The 15,549-nt window shown below is 35.8% G+C and overlaps 1 protein-coding gene across 1 annotated transcript in view; it reads left to right on the top strand.

The window, feature by feature from the left end:
- Window positions 1-15,549, top strand: part of MALRD1 (MAM and LDL receptor class A domain containing 1) — a 236,672-nt gene that overhangs the window by 101,111 nt on the left and 120,012 nt on the right. The window contains exon 25 of the mRNA XM_038161885.1: window positions 1,268-1,565. Within this exon, the coding sequence (XP_038017813.1) occupies window positions 1,268-1,565 (298 nt within the window). The remainder of the gene's footprint in view (window positions 1-1,267; window positions 1,566-15,549) is intronic.

Here is a 15,549-nt window from a genome sequence, read left to right as displayed (position 1 = left end):
ACTGAGAATGACACGTTGACATCTGAACTGTTATGTATCACACATTAAATGCAATTAAGTCCTTGAAATGTAACTATGAGAAACTGTTGTTTCTGTCACACAGAAAATTATTTCCAAAAATGAACAGGTTTATGTACCTTGTGCAGACCAAACTCTTGACATTCATGATGTGGCCTGAAGCAGTCAGTCATATTTCTGATATTTTACTTTTTGCAGGTCTTGAGCAGTTCTGAAACTTACACATAGACAAATATCCAAAGGAAGGGCAAATATTGGTATAGGAAATTGTGTGATGGAAAAAAATATGTCAAGATCTGAAACCTCATCTTATAAGATCAGAGAGTCCCCTGAAGTATTTTACTCCTTCCTACAGGTTATTTGAGAAGAACATGCTTCATCATATTACAACAGATTTAGTATGGTATCTTAGAACATTTCAAATAATTGGAAAATGAACATTTACATCAATTGGATGAGTTTTATGCATAGAAAACAAATATAGAGCTGTAACTATACAGGGGCATAAATGAATAAAAATATTTTGTCTATATACAAGGCTTTCAGAAACAAAGCTGCACCTTCAAAAGGAATAGAAATCCAAGACTGAATTGGAAAGGACTGAGAGAGCAGTTAATGATGAATTTTCACAGTGGTCTTTTTATGTATGTATTTCATCTTTTGTATTTAAGAATGTCTTCATTTTTACTAAAAAGAAATAGATCACTGTTTTGTAATCCATATTAATATATTCAAAACCTCATATATCCAAACCTCATATATTTTAGTGGGTTTTGGGGTTGTTTTTTTTTTTTGTACATATCCATCTGAAAGTTTTGCTCCCATTATAGATTGGATTACTTTCTAATTGCACATTCTATAGCCTACATAAGCATATTTTTAACCAGAAAATTTTTCAGTAAACTGAAGTTTCTTCCTATACTGCAAATGGTGCTACTCCATTCCTCCATTTCCTTAAAAAATATTTTAGTTCTTTCACATTTAAATGGAAGAGTCATTTAAAGGGATGCAAGATCTGCTGCTGAATATTTTAATGCTGGTTTTGAAGTTTGGCTTATGGAATAGTGAAAGAATCGCAAATAATAAGTCGTTCTGTCGCCTTTTGATTAAATTATTTTTCAATCAGTAAAATTAATGACTACTCTGAATGCTATTAGTAATGCTCAGTTTAAGAATTAGAGTCAATACAATAGCAGAATTTGACTGAAGTCACCTATTGCATACTTTATGCTCTGGTTTTTGCTTACAGATAATTTTCTATTATCATATGTATGGAGCTCACATTGGATCGTTGATTATCTACCAGAGAACTACATTGAAACATGAAAAAATTCTCCTTAATCTTACTGGAAACCAGGGAAATTTCTGGCAGCGCAAGGCACTGACCCTGTCTGGAGATGGAGATGAAGATTTTCAAGTTGTCTTTGAAGGGATAGCTGGAGAAGGTCCCAAAGATGGCATAGCACTTGATGACCTCACATTTTCCAGGGAGTGCTTATCATCCCAGGAGTTTTTACCAGCAGAACCCACAAAGCTACCTCCAACAGGTATGTTTCAGCTATGGACAGTTTATATAAGTTTGGAAAAAAGGAATAGCAGCATTATTTTCATTTGTCTCTCCTTCAAAAGAGAAATAGTATAAAATACATATCTTTAGCAAGATATGTATATCTTTATATAAAAGATATACATATCTTGCTAAAGACATTCAGAAATTTTAACACTTTTAGGCAGCCCATGAAATTCTAATAAAATAATTTTATAAAATAGTTGTTTGGTTATTGAGTCAACTGTTGTGAACCTGCAAAGATTCTTGTTCAGCCATGTACACTTAGCCACTATCCTGCTTAATTCAGTAGGATTTATTTATCAAAAATTGTAAAACAGAGTTGTTGTAAAATACAGAACTGAGTGGGACAGAGTTAATATGGACAATTTGCAATAAGTTCAGCAGGCTTAAATGGTTTTTGTCTGGTAGGAATTGCTATTGATACTGATTAGGCACCATATCCATCTCCTGTCTGTGTGGTAGGGTGCCAGCATCAGTGCAATTATTTGCACCATCCTCACTTACTGCACTGGGGAAATAAAACTCAGAAAACATTTACCAGAAATGATACAGTTTGTATGGGGATGGATCCCAATAACCCCAATGTAAGAGCTACTCATGAAAGCACTGCTGCTGTAGGTTAGTAATATTTGCTTGGAAACAAATGATGAGGGAGAGACTCTTTTTGACAGAACAGGACAAATCTTCTTCCTCCTTCCACATTTATCACAGAGCTAGTGAAATGTAACCCCCTGAAGTGGAATTTAGGAGTTGCATTTTGTTCCTGGGTCAACTACAAATTTCCTGCATGGCTGCAGAAAGTCATTTTATCTCACGTCTCTGTCTTTCTGATCAATAAAACAAAGTTAATATTTCCCAGTGTCAAGGACTACCACGAGAACGGATCGTTAATTTATGTGAGCAACTTTGCTTTGTTACTGCTGCTAATGAATAGCCTTCTCCTTTAGGATGTCATTAAGCACTGCTCAGGCATTGGGAAATAACACTGATGAGACTACATCAGACCCAAGAAATTGCATTGAACTTTGAGCACAAGATAAACAGGAAAGACATGGGCAAAATTTTCCAGACATCTCACTGATAAGGTGCCAGTTCTAGTACTATTGGCTTCCTACTTCTGCCAAATCAGTCATGGAAATTTATTGCAAATGAGATTTATATTTTGAAGTTCAGCTTTATATGAATGTTACCCCAAGAGGAACACTAGCCAAGCTTTCTGATTCTTTATTTTTGTTGTATTCAGACTCTATCCTCTTAATGGCAGATGAAAGTCCCTGTGGCAACGTTAGAAGCTTTAAAAGCTTTGGTTTTGATGGTAAAGGATGCTCCAAAACACTTTTATGTTTTATAATAAAAAAGATACTAAAATCTCAGGAAAGAGCCTCCAGAGACTGATTTCTTAGTGTAGCTCATATAAGATATACTTTGTGAACTTCAGAGGTTCACAACACTTTAGGCGATGGTTTAAATTCATCCTTACAACAAACCATATTTTTTACATTGACAAATTTTACTCATCCAGGATAAGAGTTTACATGACCCACTGAGGGGTTCAACCTATAGCTGCTGCTTAGCAGTGGTATCTGTTTGCATCACTGCTTGTAAGTGGGTCTGCTTCTGCCCAAAGAAATGCTCTGAACTGTGGCAAAAAGCATGCTGGATGTTGTGAAAAGTGCTCTGTAATGCAACTTTTTAAAATAGAACCAGCTAGAATGGCCATGATGATCAGCTGCAAAAATCAGCAGCCCTAGACGTATCTGCTTATATGTGGAAACAAAGGAAAGTTTAACCAAAAATAAAACACTTATATCCATTGATCAATTTTTTGAAGGTTTCTGAGGATGAAGAATATCATGCAGCAGTGATCTGTCTCCTTCTTGTCTCCAGCTAGGGAATAGATTTGCTAAGAAAGTAAAAATATTTCTTCTTTAAGAGATAAACTTGTAGTTTTTGAGATACACTCTAAAACAATTCCTTTTCAATTTTGTATTTGTTTTAGATAATATTTGTAATGCACATATCAAAGGAGATTCTGCTGAGCCTTATTGAGCCATATCACTGTGTGACACAAGCATACTAAGGAGTCATTTCTTGTTATTTCCGTGCATAGAGTCATGTGGCAATGAATGCAGTGTAAAGATGAAATTGAACAGAATCATTAAATGTTCTCATCTGTGACATAGACTCACCGTTCAGAAGAATTTTTCCCTGATTCTATATAAACACCTTGAAATTCTGCACATTAACAAAAAAATATATTCTAAGGCGGCTGTTTCTTTTAGCCAAACATGCAGTAATATTTAAAGGCAGGAAGTGAGCACTGGACTGTTAGAAAAAATAATTTTGAAAGCTTGCATTGTAATTTCCTGTAAGCTACAGGATACTGTAGATTGTTCTCAATATGCTGCTTAGCAACAACAATGCTGAACTGCAAAACCACTGAGAGCCACTTAAATTTCTGGGACTGAGAAACAATAGACATCATTTTAAGCTGGCCCTTTTCAAATTTTCATTGTATGAACACCAGTTTTTCTCCTGTGTCACAATGGTACTGTGGGGAGGAAAATGCAAAGACAATTCTGTTTTAACAATGTTTTTTGTGCCTGTTGCTGTGCCTGTGCAGTGTGGTAAGATTTTGAGTTAGGTTCTGCCTTGTGTAAAAGGCTGCCTGTATCCACATCAGCCCAGGAAGAGACCCTGGCCACACTGAACCTCGTGAAAGTTGCAGTTGTTTCCGTATTTGGATTGTCTGGCAGGGTTTTGGTGGCAGGGAGCTACAGGGGTGACTTCTGTGAGAAGGTGCCAGAAGTTTCTCTTGTGTTGGACAGAACCAGTTCCAGCTGGCTCCAGGAGGGACCCACTGCAGACCAGGGCTGAGCCCACCAGTGATGGTGGCAGCATTCTTGTGATAACAGATTTAGGAGAGGGAAAAGTTGTTGCACAAAAGCAATTGCAGCCAGAGAGAGGAGTGAGAATATGCAAAAGAAAGAGCTTTGCTGGCACCAAGTTAAGGGAAGAAGGAGCAGGAGATTCCCCTTCAGCCTGTGGTAAATACCATGGTGAGTTAGGCTGTCTCATTGCAGCCATGGAGGTTAATGTTGGAATAGCTATCCATGAATAATATTTTATACTTACAGTTGTTTACAAAAGAGATATCATGGATTTGACAATAATTTCGAAGATCTCTAAACTTGGTTTTCCTATCTTCTTTCTATTCCTTCCCTCCTGCAGTGTAGTTACTGACTATAAAAATTGCAGATCCCTCCATCAGAGTTTCTGCTCATGTCTCCTTCCACTCACCTGGGAATACAACAGCTGCCAAGGGCTGCCTGATCAGATTAGCAGGCTACAATAAAGAAAAGTTATTCCGGAGACTAGGGAACTGATATCTGCTGAGTTCGGTTTTGTAGAGAAGACAGTTGTTTTCAGCAAATAAAAAGCAATTCACTGAAGCGTGGAACATGTCTTTGAGAACTTTGAGAACATAGGAATATTAACAGAGAATCACATCAAGGTCCATTTCACTTGATATCCTTTCTACTGCTGTCAGTGAGAAGATGAACATATATGATACTTTCTCTTGATGTTCCTAATATTTCCTTTTTAGGTGACCTTACAAACCAAATGTGGTTTTGGATATGTAGCAAACTTTAATGTATTTGCCTTCTTTATAGAGCCTAGTATCCCTAGAAGCACATTCAGAAGTATAGCCCCCTTCTCATTTTTTGTAGCAAGTTGTGCAGTTCTGCCACTTGCAGAGAAAGTAACTCTGTTTTTACCCTCTTTTTACTGAAAATGGTGAACAGCCAAAAATACCTACTCCATATTGTTCTCTATGAAATCATCCTTAAGCAACATTATACACTGAAGGATTTCAACTTATTTCTTGCATGGAAACTGTTCCTTATATTTTGCTTTTTCTGGCTTTTAAAAAATTCTACTATACTCTTTTGGAATTGTAAAATCAGATCTGTGTAGAGCATTTAGGAAATGAGAAACCAGTGGAATGATACTGTAACAAAATGGTTCTTAGTCTCTTTTGTTGCTTTACTGATAAATCCTAAACCCTTGATTGTTTTGTCCTTTTTAAACATTGGGCTTTTGTGTTTCTGGAACTGTTTCTGTATTGCGCTGTGTCACTCTTTAGGAGTGATAGTGATAGGATTCCAGAACCTGTGAAAGATGGACTGTGTTATTGTGTGTAAGTCAATAACATCACCTGTCATTGCCAGTCACCCAGGGTGAAATAATTTGCTGCATTGTGACTGTTTATCTCCATCATAGTTGTATAAAATAACTGATGCACCTGTGGGGGCTGGATGTTACAGGGATTATAAGAAAGTGAATGTCCTGCAATGGCAGCTGATGTCAGAGAAGTTTTTTAGTTCATAACTAGCACTGGGTACAGTCCCATGAAGCACGTTTCATCACTTGTCCTATTATTCATGGTTATTCCTAGCTTATATCACTCTGAATACTTACATCACTAAAATATTTTCTTAACTCATAACTCACGCACTTCCCTTGTCTTTTAAAAGTAAACAATAAAGAATACAGTCTTGGACTTTCTTTGTTCTTTCTTTGGGATTTTTTTTTGGTTTAGTTAATGGGGTTTTCTTTCCATACTGATTTTTAAATCATTTTAGTACAAATTTCTCCTTCACAAAAAAATTTAAAACATATAGAATTTGGTCAGCAACATAATTAAAATAAATATATGCGAAGTAATAGAATAACCAGGAAATCAGATTTGCCAAAAATATTTTCATTTGAAATATAGCTCAAAACTCTAGAGTATACTCTAAAAGCCAAAGGATATTGCTTATATCACTCTTTTGCAGTTATAATTAGATCTATAAAAGTTTACAGACACATAAATAGAAATAACTTTGGCAGTTTTTGTAACTTATATATAATTACAAGAATTATAAAATTTTATGCTTCAGTGCATAATGTGATCTACTGAAAAGAGGAAAAAAATCTCTTTATGCAGAACTAATCAAATAACAAAGCATTTATAGCTTCATTTAAACCAGCCAGCATTGACGATTGACTGAGAGAACAGTATGTGAATTGAATAAAGTAGTATTTCCAAAGCATTTTGAAATCAGTTCTGGGAAGAGAAAGAAATAAAAACAAACCTGAAACCAAACAAAAATAAACAATTAGCACTGAAAGAATAACAAAAGCTTAACAAAAACCAATCAACCAATTAAACAAGGACCCCCCAACAAAAAACCCCAAACAAAAACAAGCCTATAAACAGGACTCAACATTTCTTTTGGAATAATCTATCTGTCTATGTAGTTGCCTTGACTCCATACAGCAGTTTGTGAAGTTTTTTTTATTCACTGGTACCTGAACATATTCTCAGATATGTCTAGAATAAAGTTCCACACAAGAGGCAACTTTCATTTTCATTATACAATTACACAAAAGGTTTATTGTTATGGTATTTTAAAACCGAGAAATCTACACGTTTAATTTTTTCTCTCTCCTGTCTGGTACATTATACAATTCCTTCCATATTTTTCATACTGTAGAATATGTAGATTGGTTTAGGAGCTTGGTATGAAGCTACTACATTTGAATATGAAGTAGTCATGACTACAGGTTACTTGAATTCAATTTCTACATAAATTGTCCACCTATTATTATAAAATTTATCCTTTTTATTGACTGTGAAGGAGAAAAATACATAGCCCAGATTTTGGTGGTGTATTTTCTAATTCTAATTAGGAGTTAATAAAAGCTCTAATTGAGCTTTCTCCAAATAAATTCCAAATCTGTGTAAGTGTACACAGATTGTACTTTATCACTGTACTTTATCAATTTAACTGGAAATATCTTGCACCACCTTTTTAATTCCAAAGTTTCTTCTGATTCTTTTTGCTTGTCTGTAGCTTGGATTCTGATCTATCTCCTTTTATTTTGAGTTCTAACCTTATCAGATTGTATATTGGTTTGAAAGCAATGTGCCCATTTGCTAAACTAAAAAAGAAAATCACATATATTTTACTGGTCTAATTTGGAAAATAATGGCAAATAATTTAGAATGGGTTGTAATTTTAGGGGAGTTAATTTTTTTTTTCCCACTATTCTCTGGAGATTCAGGATACATTTCAGTCACTAACCAACTACAGCATTTGAATATACAGTAAAGTACATGTAATTTGAAGACATTTCCCATACTTTATTATAATTTTATGTCAAAGAAACAAAAATTTTCCCCTAGTTATTCTCAGACATAATAGTGAAATTAAAGCCCACAAATTCTTTGGATCAGTAGTCAGATGTGAGGAGAGCCTGAACTGGGCCCATAACTGATTACAACTCTAGAAACTGGCAGACAGAATGTGATTAGTGTCATTTCAGAACATGATTAATGTCTCATCTAAGGTCCTTGGAGGTAGGGCATTGTCAGCCCTTGTTTTTCTGTTTCACAGAACTGTTTTAACATCTTCAAAACTTTCTTTAGCTCTTGGGTCTCCATGGACTTGTTTCTGAGAAACATGTCCCAAAACAGGCATCCAAATCAGCATAAGGTCAGGAGAAAAGAATTTCAGTGCTGCCAGTTTGATGAGAGTCTCTGAGCAGCAGGTGAGGGCAGGTATTTATATCTACATTTATAGTATGAGCTGGTAATTCCTTTTGGCAATGAGTAGCTGTGGTTTGGGAATGGCTTTTGTAACCAAATTGCTCCAAAAATTGTAAGAAGAATTTCTGGTACTGTATTTATAAAGGAGAACCCTCTTAAAGAGCCCTTTTCTTTCATTTTCTCTCTACTAGGAGAACTAAGTAAAATTTGAGTTGTCTCAGGACCACCAGTGCTACTGTCAATATTAGCTCTCATTGTGAGACATTTTTCAATGTGTTACGTATTCCAAATTCAGAGCTGGCCTTTCCTTGGATGAACTGAGAACATGAAAGCTCTAACTCTGCTCTGCATTCCAAGAACTAGATAAAAAGTTGCTCTTACTTGTCTGTAATGACTTTTCTTTTTCTTACACATCTAAAAGAAGGGAAATGATGTCACAGTGCAGAGGAGTCTTAGAAATATAGGATGTTTCTACTCTTAAGTCTTACAGCAGAAAAAGCAATGTGAAAAAAAAAGTTACATTTCACAGAATCTAGTCCTATTTTATCTTCAGTGCAGTACACCTTTGCTGGGCATTTGAATTTTCTAGACATACTGGAACAAAATTTCTATATGTGGTTAAGACTGAAGACAAGTGTGGTTCTTTATTCTCCTTCTCTAACTGTAGGAAACAAAATCTAACTCAACTGTTTTTTAAGTACATGCTTATCAATAGCCACTTTGGACTGCATTTTATATTACTAGTTAGGAATTTATGTTTTCAGTATGACGTACGTCAACAAAGACCAACATTATTTTGAGAAAGATGTTTGTAAAGTTTATTTGAAAGTTCAGTTTATAGTTTGTGATTTATATAATGAAAGATTTTAGGCAACTCACTGCAAGGCTTCATTTTCATTATCTGGTTTTTTTTGTTCTCAAATTTTTCAACAGAATATGACTTCCAAGTAAAATGCTGTTTCAGCTTTCACAAGGTACCTAACTATCCCAAGATGTGCCTGGATGTTGTTTAGTGTTAGGATAAATGAAGCTAATGAACAAATAAGAGGTATAAACACTGTTAACTGTCAAAATTTATTAAGAATTCTTGCCTGTGGAAGGGCCACAATCATTTTTTGCTCCAAAGTCAGATCGGCCCCTTGGTCCATCATCCATGTTGAAGACGAGAGGCAATGAATGTGTTAAACACCTCTGCCTTATCTCTGTCCCTGTTTGTGAGGAGACAGTCCTCATCCTGTAGTGGGTTGATTGCCATTAATATATTTGAAAAAACTCTTTTTATTATCCCCCCCCAGCTCTGCTCAGCTGAGCTTTTGCCACACATTTTTTTCCCTACAGTGGAAAGCAGTATCTCTGTATTTTTCCCATTTCACCTTTTCGCCTTTGCTGCTTCTGGCCACACACCTTCTTTTTGCCCTTTTTCCAAGGGAAGGCTCCTGTCCAACCAAGATGCCTTTCTGCTTCACCTGCTTGAGTTCTGACATTTGGGAATTGCCTGCTTCCATGCCTTTATTATGGGATGATGTTTAAAAAGAGACCAGCACTGATGGACCCCAGCACTTGCACAAACAGTTTCCCAGTCAACCTTAATAACTAATTCCCTGAGCAGTCTGAGGTCAGCTCTCCTCAGGTCCAGAGTGGAGGTTTTGGCAGCTCTCCTGTCAACAATATCCACTTTGCTCATGAGATCCACTCTGATTACAAGCAGTAGATCAAGGAATTTGTCAAAGCTTCAAAAGAAGATTGTGTAAGAAATTACTCAGCTTCTATTGGACTTAGAGATGAAGGTTTGGGCTAGGTAAATATGAGAGGATTAGGTAGTGCTGTTTTCTGGGTTTCAGGACTGTTCGTACTTTTCTCTGTTATTTCCCTTGGCTTCCTTTCCAAGCAGAGGAAAGCTGAATGGCAGAGCTCACATGGTAAGCACTGTGGAAACCCTGTGAAGTAGCATCAAGCAATTTCATCAAGATTGTTTTTGTAACCATGAACTGTTTTGCTCTTTCCATGTTCAGTCACTTGCTAAGCAGATGTGCTACTACTTGCTTACCTCAAAGTCTGCTGGTAAATGTGAACATGTGCTAAATGGTGGCACAGTTAATGAAGTTATTAACGTTTTCAGGAATAAATTACTGTAATGGATTGGATTAACATCAAATGAGAAAAATAACAAAATAATTTTGTCTTAATTGTTCATCCTGGCTGGAAAAAAAGATAAGGAACAGAATTCCTTAATGGCACTAGGAGACAAAGTAACAATATTTTGGCATGACAGTACCAAGAGTAATACTTGTTGTTTTCAGAACCTTACCTCAAAGCACTTTTCCTGACTTTATAGGGAAAATTTTAGTCTTTTTCTTTCAGTGTCTGAGAACAAACATGTAACTCAGAGGAAGGGAAAAGCTGAACATAATTGAAACTACATTTCTACAAGATACTGTGTGATTAAGGAGTTTGTTGATATCTTTCTTCTCCATCAAGCATAAAGAATTTTTCATTTTCCTGTTGACCTCTTCAGTGGAGGCTTAAATCTGTGCAGAAGGCTGTTCAAGACATCAATGAAATCTTTTAATCATCACGTACTCTTCAGTTGAAGGTGGTAAATAGAGTAATCCTGAAATTTATTCCGGAGTAATGACAGATGAGGATTCATAGAGGTCGTGACATTCAATTTAATCACTTTTGGGCAGTTTTCATTTCTCCTACACCTGACCCTTACTCATATATGTCTGAAAAGTTTTAATATAGCTCTGTTTAAATGTTGTAATTTTCTCTAGAAATTCTGAACAAATTATGCTTCTTGCAGCTCTTTCGCTCTTTAATCCCATCTGTACACAAGTGAGAATTCTCCAGAACAATTTTCTTTGTAGTTTACATTTGTGTTGTTGAATATTACTACTGATTTAAGGGAAGAGGTTGACATTCATTTGTAGTAGAGATGCCCAGCTGATAATAGATGGATTTTTTGTTATCTTCCATTTTGAATATTGAACAGTTATATGTCAAATTAAGGACATGACTGGACCACCTCATAGTGTCTAATGTGTTGAAGAAAAGGCCATTTTCTGGAGAACATCTGAGGTCTTGTGGATGTATAATAGAAAGACTTTTTACTGCTTATTCTATGTGGTTTTACATGCCTTTATTTGCCAGAGAAAGCTTTCTCAACATAATTTTGTTCATACTTTCGGTTCTGGAGCCAGTGTTTCTCAGGTTCTGGGACTCCATGTCCACTATCCTCTCTCACCAAGGTTAAATCTGACCAGAACAGTGTCCTCTGGTCTCAGAGTCAGGGCTGTGAATCTAAATTAGAACTGGTTGGTCAGGCTTCGAGTAGGATTTGAGGGAAGTGCTTTCCACCTGTCACATTTACTGAGCAGCTCTGGCAAGTTGTACAAAGGTGATTTATCATTGCACTGCAGCTTCACCTCCCACTATATGCTTTGGGCAATAGCTTGGAGTATGGTGGAGAATATAAACAAACACATATTCCAGTGCAGCCAGTGAAGATCTCTCCCCCTTCAGATTCATTTATAACACCATAAAATGCTTTTAGTTCACAGTTTAACCAACTTTTTGTTGATCTCCTTGTAGAAATTCCCTTCTAACATACCTCAGCTATCCAGAGTTTGTGCAACCCATTTCTCATGCTCAAACTGTTCTGATTTATGGGTGTCTGCTTTACTTCAAGCCATACTTTAGATTCAATCTTCAGACTTTTCTCCCATCAGAATGCAGCCAGCGAAACCACTGACCAGAGCCTGCTCTTGGCACCAGGAAATGAAGATGCCATACCTTCTTCCACCCTCTAAACAATCAGATTGGACCATTAAACCAGAGGTCACAGCTAAACCATTTTGGTCTCTAAGGTGGACATGTCACCAGTTATGCACCAGTCCAGGCTCTCATAAAAGCACTTTTACCTAATCTACTTCTGGCAAGATGTCAGTCCATAGTTGTATAGCATTTCACATGAGCTTCAAGTTGTACTTCTAAAGGACATGCAGCAAATTTTTAACATATTTTTAGGATTGTGGATCTGATACCTAAGGAATATTTCTTTTGCTCTGTCTTTACTAAGGAATCCCGGCCGTAAATAGGTTTAGATTTCATTTATTTGAGCCAGACCATGGCAACCCAAAATTTTCTTCAATATAATTTTATTTTGGATTTTTGCTAAGAGTAAACTCAGGAGTGTGAGTTAAGCTTTTCACTTTAGTTGGTATTTAGTCTTTCTCACTGTAGTAGATGTTATGAATATGATGAATATTATAAGATTAATATTATTGTTTCTGGAAAAGCTTTGCATAAAAACTAGGTGTAAATTCCTTTTCTCTTAGTATTTCTAAGTCCACCCTCGAGAAGATAGGCTATAAATTTCAACATGGCTTTGGAAAGGGAAGACTGTATGAAAGAACTGATGTATCACAGTGCTCGTTAAGTGTGTGTCCTATTACAACAGTTTTCCTTGCTTGTCCTTTTCTTTATGCTGGAGACATAGACCACCTGATTAGCACTGGAATAACAGTATTAACATGGACTGTGTATCTTATTTCAGTTTTCTGGCAAGGAGCAAACCAGTCGATGCTATCACAATGGATCATTCATGAATCCAGGTCTAGGTCTCTTCTTATCCAGTATGGGGATTTAACACGTGAAGAGAGTAACTAAAAGTTTCCTTTTAAGTTGCCCTACTAGCATGTTTTATAGAATAAATAGGTGTAGAATTACTCAAGCAACATGGAAAGTACGCACTACTTCTATTACTGAAGATAGTATGCCAGCACTGCAGGAGTGGGGGAGTTAAAAATACTTTGTGACTCCTTCCCTAATCAAAACCTACTCTTTTCATTCCTTGTGAATGCACATTTACATGCATCTAAGCAATTGAAAGTGAATCTTTTGATCTTTATAGTATTGTTTTTAGCATTGCCCTGCTTATAGTATATGCAGTACACTCAGTATGAAGAGGCACTGAGTAGCCCCTCTTTCCTTCAGGTCAGAATTTCTGGTAACCTTAAATAAAGCAAAGCACCAGGTTATGACCCATTGAATGTGTCACAGATTGGGTATGTCTTAAAGAGTATTGAGTGACTGATAAAAACCAATGCTTTTCTAATAACAAAGTACCAACAAACAAAACAAAGAAGAATCTTCAGTGCTCTGTCATGGACAGAGACAATAATATTGATCAGCAATATTAGGATATTGCTGTTGCTGTTGCTGTTTATGTTTTTGGTTCTTTTTGGTTCTCAGTTTGAATATTACCAGATCTGGTTACTGCAAAAGAATTCTCTTGCGTTTGTGTGTGGGAATGGTCAAGATAAGAAATTGATTGAGAAAGTTTTGGTTGTTGGAGCTTTTGTCTGCTCTTTGTTGTGGCAGTAACTTAGACAGTTAACAGTTTCTTCTAAAAGTCCCTTTTGCAAATGAACTCAAGCTGTTGTTTTTCTAACTTTCAGTTGTTCAGAATGCAAATCAATATGTCAAAGTACTTGCAAGGCTTACAAAACCAAATGTTTGCACTCAATTCGAGAAAATAAAGCCTTTTTCCTTCAAAACAAAAAAAAATATAAAGCTGATATACTGTTATACTTTTAAAATATTTTTCCCCGACACACCAACATCTGAAAGTCTTTAAAATTCTTTTAATTTTTAAAGCTTTACTTTTGAAGTGAGATGCATTTTTCACATTCCTGCAGTGAAAAGTCAGTATTACCATGCATCATCAACAGTGATGAAAGCACTTTTCTCTGTGTCCTTGGGCTATAGTAGTGAAATACTAGAGGAAAGATGTTCTTGTTAACAAATTATTTTTTTTAAGGACATATAGATTTCAGTCATACAGTGATGTCAACTCAGAGCAAGAAGGATAAAGGAGTAATTTTTACAGGGAAAAACTCAGAGATCTAAATTATCCAGAGAGCCCCTATCCCTGGGATGTCACACTCTTAGTCTGCTGATTAATTACTCTGGCCTCTATACCAGACTATGGTTCTACAGGAGCTCTAGCTTTGATTTAGGAGAAGGTATGCTTCTAGCCATGAGAATGTAAATAAAATCTGAAAATATTTTGAAGCCGCTCTAGATTTTCACAACTATTGATGGGTTATTCCAATAATTGTAAACTATCTCATTCATTTGATTTGGTTTTGATTTGGAAAACATCAATGCTGAAGCTATTAAATATATTAAGTTTAAGAAGCTTAACAATTTATTAAATTTAACAACTTTATAATAATCCTGATTAGAACATTATCTGGCCACTTCTGGAAAGGATAATAAAAATATTTTTATAAATACGTCAATAGCAAAAGGAGTGGCAAGGAAAACCTCTATTCCTTACTGGATGCAAGGGGGAATATGAAAAAAAATGAGGAAAAGGCTGAGTACTTGAGACCTTCTTTGCCTCACTTTTAAAGAATAAGACAGGTTGTCCTCAAGAAAAAATTATTTTCCCTCTTGATGTTGGCAGGTAAATTTCTTTTTTTTTTCAAAATACATTTAAGAAAAATACCCTTACTAAATAAGGAGATTAATCCTTCTCCTAAAAGCTGTTTAAAAATATAACTGTTTTAGCTGTTGATTTTGCTCAGGTTAGATGAAGAAGGGGATTATTAACTGGTGCAGCTATTTTCCTCTGTTGTATAAATACTCCTCAATTCAAAGTTTATTTATCTGAAGGAAACATATAATGATAAGATAAAAGATATTTATCTGAAAGGGGCTGTAACAGCCCCTAAGGCTCTACTGCATCCTAGTGCATCCATGCAGTTTTCATATAGGACAAAAGGTCTACCCACAAATAATCTTCAAGGAATACTGATTGGAGGAAAGATGTACTGAACCTTGTTAAGGAGAAATTCCTCTGAATTAAATACCTCTCTCATACCCACAGGAATCTACGTAACAGAGTGTTTGAACAACTAAGATTAAGGAAAAGTAGGGAAGAAAAAAAAGCTCTAAAATAAAATTCCTTTTAATGTAGGTTCAGCGTTGTTTTCTGTGGGGAGGGAAGATTGTTTGTTTGTTTGGTGAAGTTGTTTTTTTTTTTTTTTTCCCTACAGTTTTAAAGCCTTAGAAATGTCATTTAAAGAGAAGCTATACTATGGAAGTACATCCAGAAGCAAGTCACGTTACAGACTCAGGCAGTGTAATATCATTCATTACACATGCTTGGAAAGATTCATTCATGCCAGGGTTCAAGACGGATTTTTTTTGTTTTTCCTCAGGAAACAAAGACTTCCACTTTTCAACTCTGCTTTCTTTTAACCTGGAATTGGAAACAAAGCTACAAAGGGACCTCAAAATTCAATAGTTATTGAAATTATTGATCATTGAACTGAAAGGGAAAATATTTTAAGGC

This window comes from Motacilla alba, chromosome 2, assembly GCF_015832195.1.
Source record: "Motacilla alba alba isolate MOTALB_02 chromosome 2, Motacilla_alba_V1.0_pri, whole genome shotgun sequence".
Classification (NCBI taxonomy): Eukaryota; Metazoa; Chordata; class Aves; order Passeriformes; family Motacillidae; genus Motacilla; species Motacilla alba.
Note: the sequence above shows the minus strand (reverse complement) of the source record. Positions and strands in the feature narration are given on the sequence as shown.